The sequence below is a fragment of the Chiloscyllium plagiosum genome, chromosome 4, assembly GCF_004010195.1.
Source record: "Chiloscyllium plagiosum isolate BGI_BamShark_2017 chromosome 4, ASM401019v2, whole genome shotgun sequence".
NCBI lineage: Eukaryota > Metazoa > Chordata > Chondrichthyes > Orectolobiformes > Hemiscylliidae > Chiloscyllium > Chiloscyllium plagiosum.
In genome coordinates, this window is record NC_057713.1 from 7302493 (window position 1) to 7318587 (window position 16095).

At 42.3% G+C, this 16095-nt stretch overlaps 1 protein-coding gene across 4 annotated transcripts in view; it reads right to left on the minus strand.

Moving 5' to 3' along the window:
* LOC122548833 (NIPA-like protein 2) overlaps positions 1 to 16095 on the minus strand; it is a 77305-nt gene that overhangs the window by 38959 nt on the left and 22251 nt on the right. For 3 of the 4 annotated variants that reach the window (XM_043687657.1, XM_043687658.1, XM_043687656.1), the window contains one exon: positions 6161 to 6332. In XM_043687657.1, the coding sequence (XP_043543592.1) occupies positions 6161 to 6332 (172 nt within the window). The remainder of the gene's footprint in view (positions 1 to 6160; positions 6333 to 16095) is intronic. The other variant, XM_043687659.1, reaches the window with a different exon arrangement.

Consider the following 16095-nt stretch of genomic DNA (forward strand, 5'->3'; position numbering starts at 1 on the left):
TTCCACATGCTCCCCATTCTCTGGGTGAAGATATTTCCCCTCATCTCAGTCGGAAATGGCTCACCCCATATCCTTAAACTGTGAGCTCCTGGTTCTGGACGCCTGCTCATCGGGAACGTCCTTCTTGTTTTTATTGTGTCTAGTCTGCTTAGAATTTATAGGTTTTTATGAGACTCCGCCCTGGCCCTCATTCTCCCAAACCCCAGTGAATACAGTCTGAACCAATCCAGTCTCTCTTCATACCTTAGTCCTGCCATTACAGGAATCAGTCTGGGAGAAAGTGCACACTGCAGATGCTGGAGATCAGAGTCGAAAATAGTGATGCTGGAAAAGCACAGCTGGTCAGGCAGCATCCGAGAAGCAGGAGAGTCAACATTTCGAGCATAAACTCTTCATCAGGATGAAGGAACCAGTCTGGTCAACCTTCCGTAATCAGAGTCCCTTGGTTTTTAATACGAATCAGCCACGTTTTCACTGTCACCATTATTGAAACTTTACATTTCAGATTTATGAAATTGCTTTAAATTCTACCAACTGCTGCAATGGGATTTGAACCCATGACCCCTGAATATTAGCCTGTGCTTCTCTATTCCTCATCCAGTGACATTAGCAGTATGAATCGACTCCTCTAACTACTCCTCTAACTAGAGTTTCTGCTTTCCAGGTATAATTGCCAATTCCAATGCAGATTGCATGAATTTGAAAAGTGTTCCTTTCCTCGGAGGTTATGTTCAAACCTGTTTGTTTATTGCTGAAAGCAAAATTCTGACACAAATTGATGCAATCAGGTCATGTGATAGATCTCAACTTCTTTACAACATTTGCTTTAAAACATTTTCCTTCTTCTGTTTACACGCGATAAGTTGGTGAAATTTCATTAAACAGCTGAAAGCAGGCTTCCCAGAAAAAAAAACTGGCAAAATACCAGTTCAGCACAACCAGATATTAAAATGATGAAAACTCATTGAAAAAGAAGGAACTAATTTTCATGTTCAAATTGTCAGAGCTGTTATGGGAGCCAGTGGCTGCTCAGTGGGTAACATTATTGCTTCTGAAAGTCAGAATTCATTGTAGGAGCAAATTACTGCAGATGCTGAAATCTGTGCCACAAACAACAAATGCTGGAGATCACAGTTTGTCAGGCAGCATCCATGGAGAGAGCACTCTGGTGAAGAATCATCTAGATTCGAAACATTAGCTTGGTCTCTCTCATGGATGCTGCCTGACCCACTGTGATCTCAGTATTTGCTGTTTTCAGTTCAAGGTTCAAGTTCCTCGCCAGGACTAAAAGCACAAATAAAATCCAGTGCAGCACCAAGGGGGTGCTGCACTGTTGAAGGTGCCATTTTCTAGACAAGAATGAGGAACTGATCATAGAATCCCTACATGCAGAAAGAGGCCATTTGGCCCATTGAGTCTGCACCAGCCCTCCTATGAGTTTTAGCAGGGCTGAACAGACTAGATGCAGGGAGGATGTTTCCCCTGGGTGGGGAGTCTAGAACTATGGGACACAGCCTTGGGAGAATATGGGGGACACCATTTAGCACTGAGGTGAGGAAATGTTTCTTCAAACACAGGGGAGGGAACCTATGGAATTCTCTACCATAAGTCACTGAATATGTTCAAGAAAGCAAGAGATAACGTTGTAAGATTTTAAATGCATCAATGATATAGGGAGAAATCAGGAATATGTGTTGATGATCTGCCATGATCACATTGAATGGTGGAGCAGGCTTGAAGGGCCGAATAGCCTAATCCAGCTCCTAGTTTCTAATACGTCTGGAATTCTAACAAACCTTTTCATTTACACACTATTAGACATCATTCTGACCTGTGGCATGGAGCTCTGATCTACAAGTTGTTCCATTCTGTCAGGGTCTCAGTAACAAATGACTATTGACGTAGTGTTGCAGATCATATCACCAACAAATGCATTCCCATTACACTAAATTTCCTAAATCATACTGAAATAATACAACAGTAAAAGTGTTGCATTGCTTTTGGGTGGGAAAGAGTTCAAATATTTAAATACAACTTGCATTCAGAGCACCATGTTTTCTATTCATTTTAAAAAAAAAAAGCACCTTCAAAGTGGGCCTCACTCGCACCATTAGCCATGCCCCAGGGTCAATTCATGATCATTGGGATTTTCTGTTCGTTGATTTGCAGGTTTTTGGAAGCTTTACCATTCAATCTAGGCTTTTTACTTTGCGCAAAAAACTAACAGGCAGGATTTGTGTTTCAAATGTGATTGAGATTGAATTCACTAGAAGGGATGACTAAATCGCACCAATGTTTAAAAAAGGGTCTTGCATTTAAATAGTACCTTCACAACCACCAGATGTCTCAAAGTGTTTGGCAGCCATTTTTAGAGGTGTCTTCAGTGTTGCAATGTCAGAAACACAGAAGCCAATTTATGCACAGCAAGTTCTCACAAACAGCAAAGTGTCAATGACCAGATAATCTGTTTCAGTAAGGTTGGAAAAGGGATAAACGTTTACCAGCTCACTAGGAATAATCACCGGCTCTTCATCACAACCGCGCCTGGTTATTCTACAGCTGCCCCGAGAGAGCAGGCAGGGTCTTGGTCTATCTGCCATGGCAGGATTCAAATCCATGTCTCCAGAATATTAGCTTGGGGTCCTGGATTACTCCCCCAGTAACTTTACCACTACACCACCACTTTTCCCAATTTATAAAGTAGGTACAATAGAGAAGGAGGCCATTCAGTCCATCATGGCTGCACTCACTCAGAGAGCAACTCACTCTGTCCCTTTCCCCCATCATTTCCCTGTAGCTTTGTAGATCTTGTCTTTTCAGATATTGAACTGTACACATATATTCGAGCCTTGGTGGGATCTCACTGGGAATGCTGTGCATGTCTTAAGGTCTGAAATGCACTAAATAAGTAGGGTTTATGGGGAGGCAATAGTGTAGTTGGATTATTGCAGGAGTATCAATCCAGAGACCAAGGTAATGTTCTGGGCATCTGGGTTGGAATTTCACCATGACATATGAAATTTGAATTCAATAATAATCTGGAAACAAGGGTTTAATGAAGACCATGAAACCACTGGCCATTATCCCTAAAAACCTACCAGGTTCACTAAAAGTCCTATAGGGATGGAAATCTGCCATCCTTGCCTGGTCTGGCCTACATGTGACCCTAGATCCACAGCAACGTAGTTGGTTCTTAACTGCCCTCTAGGCAAATGGGAATGGACAATAAATGCTGATCCAGCCAGTGGATCCACCCACATCCCATGAATGAATTTTCAAATTATGTTACATTGGGTGTTGAGATTTGTTTGCAATTTACAAATGTCCTGAGTTTTATGGGGTTTCCCATCTCTTTGTTCCAAATATCTCTCACACTCATGAAGTACATCGTTTGCATCTCGCCACGGTTTGTGCCTTCCTGCTGTAATATCTTGCTTTGGAATCTTCATTCTCTTGAGCATCACTTTGAAGGCAGCATTTAATGCCCATACCCATTCCCAATACCCTTACTTCACAATATATAGAGCTACAACAAAAGGAAGTTCCAGAAGTCTTCTATAAGCAAATCAGTAGCAAAACAATGGTAAAAGGAATACAGCCAATTAGAATCTAGGAAAGGGATTTATACGGCGAGGTGAGAGATACAGCCTGTGGTGAATACTTTGCATCTTTCATTATTTACCAAGCAGATGCTCCCCAAGCCATGGGGAAACTCTGTCACGAGAAGGGTTTAAAATTGACAAGGTGGCAAGTACTGGATAAGCTACTGATGAGATGCACCCAAGAATATGGGAGAGAGAGTGGAAATTGCAGAAGCTTTGACCTTCAATCCTCCCTGGATGTGGTGGCAGAAGACGGGAGAATTACGATCATGCTAGATTTTTAAAAATGAAAGTTATAAAGATCAGTCCAGCTTAACATGAGTGGTGGGTATTCTACAACCAATTATTCAGGAAAGAATTAATAGTCACATGGAAAATATTGCATTAATTCAGAAAATTCAGTATGGATTTGTTAAGAGAAATTCACTTGGCTGTGTTTGTTTGCAAAAGAGGTAACAGAGAGGTTTGCAGAGGGTAATGTTGTCGATGTGGTGTACATGGACTTCCAAAGGTGTTAGAGTGCCATACAACAAACTAATGAGGTGAGAAACATTTCAAGTCCAAATGTTTCGATCTCCACACATTGCCAGATTTGCTGAGTTTCTCCAGCATTTTCTGATTTTATTTCAGATTTTCAGCATCTGCAGCATTTTACTTTGAACTGACCTTTGGGATGTTGCATTCAGTTCTGGTCTCCCTGCTATGGGAAAGACGTTGTTAAACTTGAGAGAGTGCCGGAAAGATTTCCAAGGATGTTGGAGGGTTTGAGCTATAGGGAAAGGCTGAATAGACTGGGGCTACTTTCCCTGGAGGGTCAGAGAATGAGGGGTGACTTAATAGAGGTTTGTAAAATCGTGAGGAGCATGGATAGGGTAAATAGACAAGGTCTTTCTCCCACGGTAGGGGAAGCCAAAACTAAAGGACATAGGTTCACTATGAGAGAGAAAAGATGTAAAAGGAACACAAGGGGCAGCTTTTTCGCAAAAAGGGTGGCACATGAATGGAACATACTGCCAGAGGAAGTGGTGGAGGCTGGTACAACTACAACATTTAAAATGCATTTGGATGGATTTATGAATAGGAAGGGGTGAGAGGGAAATGGGCCAAGTGCTGGCAAATGAGACTAGATTAATTTAGGATATCTGGTTGGCATGGATGAGTTGGACTGAAGGCTGTACAATGCTATGACTCTGACTTGAGAGCAAATTTACAGCTCATGGATTTAAAAAAAACACAGCAACCTGGTCGAAGGATAAGAGAAAGAGGAAAATAATGGCGGACAGAGGTTTGTGGTGCAGTTCCCCAGGAAATTTTTCTTATTTATGTTAATGATCTCAATTCTTATAGGCAAGGGACAATTTCAAAGTTTACAAGCAACAAACTAAAACTTGTGGGAATTGTAAACTGTGACAGCAATGTAGAACTTCAAAATGACATTGATATATGGATGGACGGACAGACAGGTGGCAGATAGAGTTCAATGCAGAAAGTGGAGGTGAAACACTTTGGTACAAAGAAATTGGAGAAATTATATAAAATAAAGAGTGCTATTCTAAAGGGAATGCAGAAGTGAGAGAGACCTGGGTGATATTTACACACCACTAATGGTGGCAGCAGGGGTAGAGAGAGCTGTTAATGAAGCACAGAGTATTCCAGACTTTATAAATGAGACATAGAGTCCAACAGCAGGGAGGTCGTGATGAACTTATAAAAGGCATTGGTTAGACCCCAACTGTATTATTGTGCACAATTCTGGGCACCACACGACAGGAAGAATATGAACAGATTGAAGAGAGTGCAGAAGAGGTGATTCCAGGAATGAGAAACCTCAATTCAGATGCTAGATTGGGGAGGTTGGGTCTGTTTTTCTGGGAGAGGATAAGGCTAAGGGGAGATCTGATAGACGTTGTCGAAATCATAGGGGGTCAAGACGGAGTGAATGGAGTGAAACTGTTCCCAATCAATCAAAGGAGAAAGGATCAGAGGGCACCGTTTTAAAGTGTTTTACAAAAGAAGTGACTGTGAGATGAGCAAAAAGCTTTCTCACACAGTAAAAGGTTAGGGTCTGGAGTGCCTTGCCTGACAGGCTCAAATGAGGCATTCAGGAGGGTCTGAAACTAAAAGAGAAATTGATGGAGAAACTCAGCCGATCTGGCAGCATCTGTAGAGAGAAGGCAGACTTAATGTTATGAGTCCAGTGATCCTTCTTCAGACTGGACTCAAGATATCAACTCTGCTTTCTCTCCACAGTTGCTGCCAGCCCTGAGTTTCTCCAACAATTTTTGTTTGTTTCAGATAGTCAGCATCCGCAGTTCTTTGTTTTAGTGTTTGTTTCATTTGAGAGAGTATTGTCTGTATTTAAATAATAAGCCGATGTGCAGGGTTGTTGAGAAAAGGCGAGAGATTGGGACTACATTAAGCCAGAGTAGACAAGATGGGCAGAATGGCCTCCTCCTGTACCATAACAATTCTGCGGTTCTATGTCCAGCATATATTCTTTGGATATAAATCTCGAGGGATTCAGGTGGTGAGTGGTCACCCCTCCAGAAGAGCCTTACCAATAACAGAGACACAGCCCAGGGGAGCAACCAGAGTGGCTGGAGCAAAGCCATAGGCTGCAAAGTTCCCCAGCTCACCCATTCCCATCAGGAGGATTCCACACCACCATAACTTGCTCTTGTAATAGGGTGTTCGGCTCTCTTGACACAATAGACGGATATGCGAATATTTCTGTGGTGAAAGAAACAAAAGTTTTGGGATTACTAACAATTAAACACAACAAGGTGCTCAGAACGTAAACACCAATAAATCAAAAGCAGTTCTTGTCATGTGAAAATACACCATTAAAATTAGTCCAATAAAAACTAAAAGCCACTTGACGTAAAACGCTTTATAATGCAATGGTACTTTTCCAAACTTACTCCAACCGCAAACAATGAACAGAGGTGCACTTACAAGTCACAGACCACTCTGGACCCCTCTCACCTGTCCTTCAAAAACATTCACTGCTTCCGATCGCTCCGTTTAAAGCAAAGAACAACCAAATGACAACATAAGAAAAGGGAGCAGGAGCAGGCCATCTGGCCCTTTGAGCCTGCTCTGCCATTCAATAAGATCATGGCTGATCTTTTCATGGACTCAGCTCCACTTACCCGTCCTCTCCTTAATTCCTTCATTGTTCAAAAAATCCGAGCTTTAAAACATTTACTGAAGTAGTGTCAACTACTTCACTGGGCAGTGAGTTCCATAGATTCACAACCCTCAAGGTGAAGAAGTTCTCCCTTAATTCAGTCCTAAATCTGCTCCCTCTAATCTTGAGGCTCTGCCCCCTTGTCCTAGCTTCACCTGCCAGTGGAAACATCCTCTCTACGTTTTTTACCTATTCCCTTCATAATTTTATATGTTTCTATATGACTCCCCCCCCCCCCCCCCCCAAATTCTTCTGAATTCCAATGAATCTAATCCCAGTCTACTCAGTTTCTCCTCATAAGCCAACTCCCTCAACTCCGGAATCAACCTGGTGAACCTCTGCATCTTCTCCAGTGTCAGTACATCCTTTCTCAAGTAAGGAGACCAAAACTGCACGCAATACTCCAGGTCTGGCCTCACCAGCACCCGATACAGCTGCAGCAAAACCTCCCTGCTTTTAAACTCAATCCCTTTAGCAATGAAGGAGAAAATTCCATTTGCCTTCCTAATTACTTGTTGTACCTGCAGACCAAGCTTCAGTGATTCATGCACAAGGACACCCAGGTGTCTCTGCACAGGAGTGTGCTACAACAAGGTCCTTTTCCACTTGTGTCTTACTCTAATGCAGGATGTTTGATTAATTTATTGACATATTTATTGTACGACAAAACTATGCAGACTTCTAAGCAGTTTTAATCACAATCTTTAGTGAAAACCTTGTGGCATGGTACATGATGAGTTTGATTAAAGAAAGCTTTTTTCATTTCCTGGGCCTGTCCAGCAAGACAAGAGATTCTGGCTTAGGGTTTTATTCTATTTTCATTAGTTTGTGAATGTATACATTGCTGGCTAGGCCAGCATTTAGTACCCATCCCTCATTGTCCAGAGTCAACCACAATGCTGTGGGTCTGGAGTCACATGTAGGCCAGACCAGTTAAAGATGGCAGATTTCATTCCCTAAAGGGCATTAGTGAACCAGATGGGATTTTATGACAATCGATAGTCGTTACATTAGTCTAGTTTTTTTTAATTCCAGATGTTTACTGAATTCAACTTTCACTGTCTGCCATGCTGGGAGTCACACTCCCAGAACATGAGCCCAAGGTTTGGGATTATTAATTACTACATGACCACGATACCACTGTCTGGAAGAGTAAAGTACAGGCCACTTAGATTGATTTCTGTCATGGAGAAGGTGTTAAAATCAATCATTAAAGTGATTATAGCTGTGCACCTGGAAAAAGTGAAGTTAACTGAGTTACAAATCACACAACACCAGGTTATAGTCCAACAGGTTTAATTGGAAGCACTAGCTTTCGGAACGCCGCTCCTTCATCAGGTGGTTGTGGAGGACACAATTGTAAGACACAGAATTTATAGCAAACGTTTACAGTGTGATGTAACTGAAATTATACATTGAAAAATATCTTGATTGTTTGTTGAGTCTTTCATCTGTTAGAATACCATGATAGTTTCATTTCTTTCATATGTAAATCACAAACCATTTTTAAAAGTTACATTCTCAGGTGAACTGTAACAATTGGTGTTAGCCAGATAAGATGTTGAAGGTGTTAGCCCCCTGTGTTTTCTGTCTGTGCCATAATATCTAGACTGATTCTAATCTAAAAAGTGAGTTAACAGAGTCTTACATGGATTCATGCTGTTTTTGAGCAAAGTACAATGTAACTCTGCAAGTACAAATTCACCCCACAAATATATATGTATATGTGTGCATGTGGGTTTTTGTGTGTGTGTGTGTCTGTCTGTCTGTCTGTCTGGGGTGGGGGGTTGTGAGTATGAGAGAGAATGTATATGTGTGTGTGGGGTACCACCATTACACATGGGGACACTTCCCACCATGTACATGGCAGGTACTCCTGTGAGCTTAAAAATGTGTTGCTGGAAAAGTGCAGCAGGTCAGGCAGTATCAAAGGAGAAGGAGAATCCTGAAGAAGGGCTTATGCCCGAAACATCCACAACCACCTGATGAAGGAGCGTCGCTCCGAAAGCTAGTGCTTCCAATTAAACCTGTTGGACTGTAACCTGGTGTTGTGTGATTTTTAACTTAGCTGAAAGACTACAGGGCATCTTTAAGGCAAAAGAAGAAAGATTTAAAAAGCACCATCCAAGTCCCTACCATTAATTGTATAGACCCTACTTTTGCTTGCTGTACCTTGCATTTATCCAGATTGAACTCCATCTGCCATTTTTCAGCCCATTGACCTATTTGATCAAGATCTCATTGTAATCTTAGAAAACCTTCTTCACGGTTTACGATGCCACCAATTTTGGTGTCGTCCACAAACTTATTAACCATACCTTCCTTATTCTCATCCAAACCATTTCTATAAATGACAAAACAAATAGAACCGATCAGTGTGGAACACTGCTGGTCACAGACCTCTAGTCCAAAAAGCAACTCACCACCATCACTCTCTGTCTCCTGCCATTCATCCAATTATGCATCCAATTGGCAAGCTCACCCTGAATCCCATGTGACCTAACTTTACAAATTGGTCTACCATGTGGAACCTTTTTAAAGGCTTTACTAAAATCCAAATAAACAGCGACTATTGCTCTGTCCTCATCAATCCCTTTGGTAACTTGCTTAAAAAAACTTAATCAAGTTTTTGAAACACAATTTTCCTCGCACAAAACCGTGCTAACTATCCCCGATCAGGTTTTGCCTCTCTAAATGTCCATAAATCCTATCTTTTATAATCACCTCCCACAATTTACCCACAACCGAAGTCACTTTCACAGGTCTACAGATCCCCATTTTCTTCTTACAAACTTTCTTAACCAAAGGTACAATATTAGCCACTCTCCAGTCATCAGGCACCTCATCAGTAGTTATAAATGATGCAGATATTTCTGCAAAGGGTCTCATAATTTCCTCTCTTGCTTCCCACAACATTCTGGGATACATCAGATCAGGTCCTGCAGATATGTCCACCTTTATATTCTCTAAGACCTCCTGAACTTACTCTCCTATAAAGTGAACTGTTTATAAAACATCAAAGTTTATTTCTCTGCATTCTCTAGACTCCTTTTCTTTCTTCACAGTAAAAACTGACGGGAAATATTCATTTAGTATCTCTCCAAAATAATGAGTGTGGTTCACATGTGGAATGAGCTTCTAGAGAAACTGGAGGATACAGGTACAATTACAGCGTTTAGGAGACATTTGGATAAGTTCATGAATATGAAATGTTTGGAGGGATATGGGCCAAGCGCAGGGAGGTGGGACTAGTTTAGTTTGGAATAATGGTTGGATGGACTGGTTGGACCGGAGGGTCTGTTTCCGTGCTGTATGACTTTGTGATTCTATGATGTAGGGAGTAAAATATTAGCATGGTTAGAAGATTAGTTGACTGACAGAAACTGAGAGAACATATGAATGGGTCTGTGTCTGAATGTCAGGATAATGAGTGGGATCCTGTATTACTGACAATTTACATCAATGACTTTGATGAAGGGAATGAAGACACAGTAGCTAAATTCATAAATAATATCGAGATAATTAGGTAAGCACATTGAGTGAGTGGGTATAAATCTGGCAGCTGGAGTATAATGTTGGAAAATTTTTATAGGAAGAATTAAAATGCGAAGTATTACTTAAATTGAGAACAACTGCAGAATTCCAAGGTGCAGAGGGATTTAGATGCTCAGGTGCATGAGTCACAAAAACCGCTAGTTTGCAGGTACAGCAAGTAAACGAGAGGCTAATGAGATGCTATCCTTAACATGAGAAAAATTGAACATAACAAGAATAATGTCTCAGTTACACAGGGTATTAGTGAGAAAACTGTGTGCAGTTTTGGTCTCCTTATTTAAGTCAGGATGTAAATGTATCGGTTTGGTTCAGGAAGGTTTATGAGATTGATACCTGAAAGGAGTGGGTTGTCTCTTGAGGACGGGTTGGACAGGCTGTGCTTGTTTTCACTGGAGTGCAGAGAGTGAGAGGTGATTTAATTGAAGTGCACACAACTTTTTATAGTTTCTTACGGCAACTGCTCTTCTCAGGATCGTAAGAAACTACAAAAGGTTGTGTACGTAGTCCAGACCATCACGGAAGCCAACCTCCCATCCATAGATTCCATTTAAACATCTCGTTGCCATAGAGAGGCTGCCACCATCATCAAAGACCCCTCCCACCCCAGTAATGCTCTCTTCCAACCTCTTCCATCAGACAGAAGATACAGAAGTTGGAACACACGCATCAACAGGTTCAAGAACGGCTTCTTCCCTGCCGTTATTAGACTGCTGATGGACCTCTCTAACTTCAAATGTTTATCTTTCTTTGTGCACCTCCTGTGGAGCTGTAACCTGTATGCCTTGTTCTGTCTAAGCACCCTGTGACCTGTATGTCCTTATTTGCTATGATCTGCCCATGCTGCTTGCAAAACAAAACTTTTCACTGTACTTAGGTAAATAAATCAAATCAAAGTGTATAAGATCCTGAATGGTCTTTACAGAGTGGATGTGGAAAGGATGTTGACTGTTGTGGATGAGCTCAGAATGAAGGGACACTGTATAAAACTTCAGAGTTGCTCTTTCAAGACAGAGATGAGAGGGCGGTCTCAGAGGGTTGCACACCTTTGGCTCTACAACTTGTCATAGAGGAAGTACAATGGGGGTTTTCACTAGACTCATACTGGGATGCTGAGACTGTCCAATGAGGAGAGATTGAGGAGACTCTGTCTGTGGTCTCTAGAGTTTACAAGAGTGAGAGGTGATCACATAGAAATTTACAAAATTCTTAGAGATAGCAATGACGATTTCCCTAACTGTGCCGTGTAGAAAACAGGAATACCATCTCAGAATCATGTAGAATGAAGATGAAGAACTTTTCACTCATGGGCGAATCTTTGGAATTCATTATACCAGAGAGCTGTGCAAGCCCAATCATTAGGGGAGTTCAAGACAGAGTCAAGATTAGAGTGGTGCTGGAAAAGCACAGCAGATCAGGCAGCATCCGAGGAGCAGGAAAATCAACGTTTCAGGCAAAAGCCCTTCATCAGGAATGACTGATCTAATCTTGACTCTGATCTCCAGCATCTGCAGTACTCACTTTCGGCAAGTTCAATACAGGGATCAATTGATTTCGAGTTAAGATTATAATTTGTAGAAACAATAAGCTTTCAGCCCATCAAGTATGCTTGGTTATTCAGTATTTGGAGATGCCAATGTTGGACTGGGGTGTACAAAGTTAAAAATCACACAACACCAGGTTATAGTGCAACAGGTTTAATTGGAAGCCCTAGCTTTTATCCACCTGAGCAGTGCTCCAAAAGCTAGTGCTTCCAATTAAACCTGATGCACTATAACCTGGTGTTATGCGATTTTTAACTCTGTTGTTCAGTGAGATCATTGGCTGATTTGACCATCCTTAACTCCACTTTCCCGCTTTTTCCCCATAACACTTGATTCCCCTTAATTGATTAAAAATGTCAATCTCAGCCTTGAATGTACATCCGCAGTAAAGAATTCTAGAATTTCACTGAGAAGACATTTCTCCCCAGCTCTGCCTTAAATGTGTGCCCCTTAATTCTGAGATTGTACACTGCAGTCCTAGAGTCTTGCAGAAGGGAAAACAACCTTTCCGCACCTACCCTGTTAAGTCCCCCAAGAATCTAATGTTGCAATAAGTTTTCCTCTTATGCACAGGCCCAATCTGCTCAACCTCCCCTCATCAGCCAGTACCCCCATACTCAGGACCAGCTGAGTGAACCTTCTCTGGACTGCATCCATTGCCAGTGTGTCTTCCCCTACGTCTGTTCACATTCTACCAGTCTGATGAGTGCCTTGTACAGTTTTAGTAAAACCTCCCTACTTTTATACTCCATTACCTTTGAAATAAAGGCCAACATTGCATGTGCCTTCTCTGTTACCATCTGATCTCAGAGGCTGGTTACTAATGGCATCAAAGGATATGGGGTGGTGCGGGAATATGGTGCCAATCAAGGTGGCCAGCCATGAGCTAGAATTTCAGAGTAGGCTTGATGGACCAAATGGTCTATTCCTGTTCCTCTGTATGTACCTAACTGCTGGCTTAGCCAGCAATGCCCACAACTGATGAAGAAATATGAACAAAAAAAGTGTGAAGTGATATATTTTGCTAGGGCATACGGAGAGACCGTATAAAGTGGGTACGGGGGACAGGGATCTGGCTATATGTAGTACAGGTAGAGAGAACAGCTAATGTCAGGGGCTTTGTTGATGGGGACATTGAATATGAGCAAGGAAGTTACATCAAAATTACATAAGGCACTGCTTAGACGTCAACTCGTGTACTGAGCCCAACGCTGGACTTCAGGAAGGATGAGAAGGCATTTGAGGAGTAGGGGGGAGGGGAAGGGGAGGGGGGTTGGTGCTAATGGTGGAGGAAGGTCGCAGAAAAATTTAGGAGAATGAAATTCCTCATCCCTGGAACCAGTTATGAAGCCAGCTTGGAGAACGTGGGACTCTTTTTGGGCAAAAGAAGTCTGCAAGGAGGTCTGATTGCAATGTTGAAAATCATGAGAGGTTTTCCAGAAGAGACAGGAAGAAATGGTCCCATTCCAGACAGGATCAAAAACTGAAGGGTACAAACCTAAACTAATTACTTAAAAAAGCAAAAGTGATTCGAAGAAACATTTTTGACACAGTGAGTGGTCAGGGTAGAGAATGCACTGAAAGTGCGTTGGAGGCAGATTCAACTGACAGAATTAAGACAGTTATTTGAATAGAAACATGGAAAATAGGAGTAGGCCATTCGGCCCTTTTAACCTGCTCTGCCATTCAGTATGATCATGGCTGATCATTCAATGCTGCCTCTGTTCCCGCTTTCTCCCCAGACCCTTCGATCCCTTTAGCTCTAAGAACAATATCTAATTCCTTCTTGAAAACATTCGATGGTTTGACCTCAACCTGTGGCACAGAATTCCACCTCTGGGTGAGGACATTTCTCCTTGCCTCAGCAGAAACAATGCGCAGAATTACTGGGAGCAGGCAGGAGATTGGTACTTGGGGAGACTCTCATGTGAGGAGCCAGTGCAGATAGGATGGGACGAATGGCCTCCTTCTGGCCCGTAATGAACCTGTGAATCTGAAGTGGGAGGTCGGGGAGGGGCACCTGGTCTTGTCAAAGTGAAACACCATTACCAACATGCACCCAAGGAAAAGGGTATGAATCATTTCAGCTAGTGTGAAGAAATAGGAGCTGGAATCCATGAGAACTTGGAATGGAAACTGCACCGTCTGGTCTTTCACCTGAATCTAGAGAAAAACAAACTGATTAAATGGGGCACACCCAGTCAGGGGAGCTAACTGGCAACATTCCCAACAGAGACTGCCATTGATACACTGTTCTACCCCACACCTGGCTTGTTAATACCTCCAAAGCTCCCAGCACCATTCCAAACTCTCCAATCCATTTGGAATCTACTGTGAGACTGGATTCTAATCTCTTTTGATCTAACATAGTTTTTTTTAAGATAACTTAAATACAATGTGGAAACAGGCCCCTCGGCCCAACAAGTCCACACCGACCCGCCGAAGCGCAACCCACCCAGACCCATTCCCCCACACCCACCTCTTCACCTAACACTACGGGCAATTTAGCATGGCCAATTCACCTAACCTGCACATTTTTGGATTGTGGGAGGAAACCGGAGCACCCGGAGGAAACCCACGCAGACACGGGGAGAATGTGCAAACTCCACACAGAGAGTCGCCTGAGGCGGGAAATGAACCCAGGTCTCTGGCACTGTGAGGCAGCAGTGCTGACCACTGTGCCACCGTGCCACCCACTCTTTTATGTGAAGAAAATCACTCAGAAGGGGATATGTGTGAAAGAACAGAGTTGAAGCAATATTGTTTTTCCCCAAAGAACGGCGTGTGTTCTCTGGGGTTTAGAAAATTGAGAAGTGATCTCATTGATGCAGTTATGTGCAAAGTATTGACAGCTTTGAAAACAGGCCATTTGGCCCATTTAGTCTATGCTGGTGCTTATTGCTCCACTTGAACCTCCGTTTCATCCCATTAATCCCACCTTCCATTACCTGTGTTTATCCAACTTGCCTGGAACTGTACACAGAGAATGCTGGAGAAACTCAGCAGGTCTGGCAGCATCTGTGGAGGGAGGTTCTGGTCAAAGAAGTGTCTCCCCGATTCTGTTATCTCTGTGACCCTTGTGTCTGGTCTTACCTTCAGGTGTGGATAGCTTTTCCATCCTACCAAAACCAAATAGGAGTGCCCTGATTGGGGCTGTTAACCTGTTCTAATTAAGGAGCCCTGGCTGACATATAAAACAGTGAGTGTCAGAGATATTCTGGTAGCTGACTCTGTATGGAGCAGTATTAAAGTCAAGGACTGTACAAGCGTAAATGAAATGAAACCTCTGCAGGGTTATTTAACCATGGAGTGAAAGTTGTGCACGAATGGGCACTTTAAACAGAGGCTGATCTCTCAAGTTGGGCAATTTCCCGACTTGAGCTACCTACTTAGCAAGAAAAACCTCGCCCCCTGCCTATGGTAGTACAACGGAAAGAGAGACACATGGTATTATTATCAGTCACATGAGCCAGGACTGGAACAAAGATGGAAAGGAAGATGGAGCAATGGGGCAGGAAAAAGGAAGGACTGGAATTGTAAAAATTGGAGATGCTAGGTCAGTGAGGTGACCGAGATGTAGAACCCTGGAGAATACTGAAATTAGTGACACAGAAACTAGGAAGAATTAGAATCTTGAGAGTATTATAAATGCCATCTGGATTCCAACAACAATCTGTTCAAATTAATTATCAGCAAGTGGAAGACACCCAGTTGAAAACTCAACCTCGTAATCAAACCTTAAAAAGATTAACAAGCTGTTTGTGTATTTTAAGGCGCAGTTACTCAGAATCTCATGTAAAAAAGATGCACTTTCACACTTTCATACTCTGAATATTACTTAAGAAAAAGACAAAGACTAAAGAGTCAAGCAAGAGGGGACTGGAAAGGCAGTGGAAGCAAATTGAACAAATTGACTTTCTCAAGGGAATTCAGTGGATTGCTACTGTTCGAGAAGGCAGCTCACTACCGCCTTCTACAAGGTAACTGAGGATGCAGAGTAACTAGCCAGAGACAGCCACATCTCACCAACACATGAAAGAAAAACCTAGTTAAAAAGAAATCACACTGGAATCAAAACTGTTTCTTTAAATTAATTAATTGTTCCGTTATTAATGATGGGGAAAGATTAAACCAATTGGTTAGGAAAAACCCTGCAACTTTTCCAACTGCCTCTGAGAACATATTGTACCTGGAGGACAGGCTAATG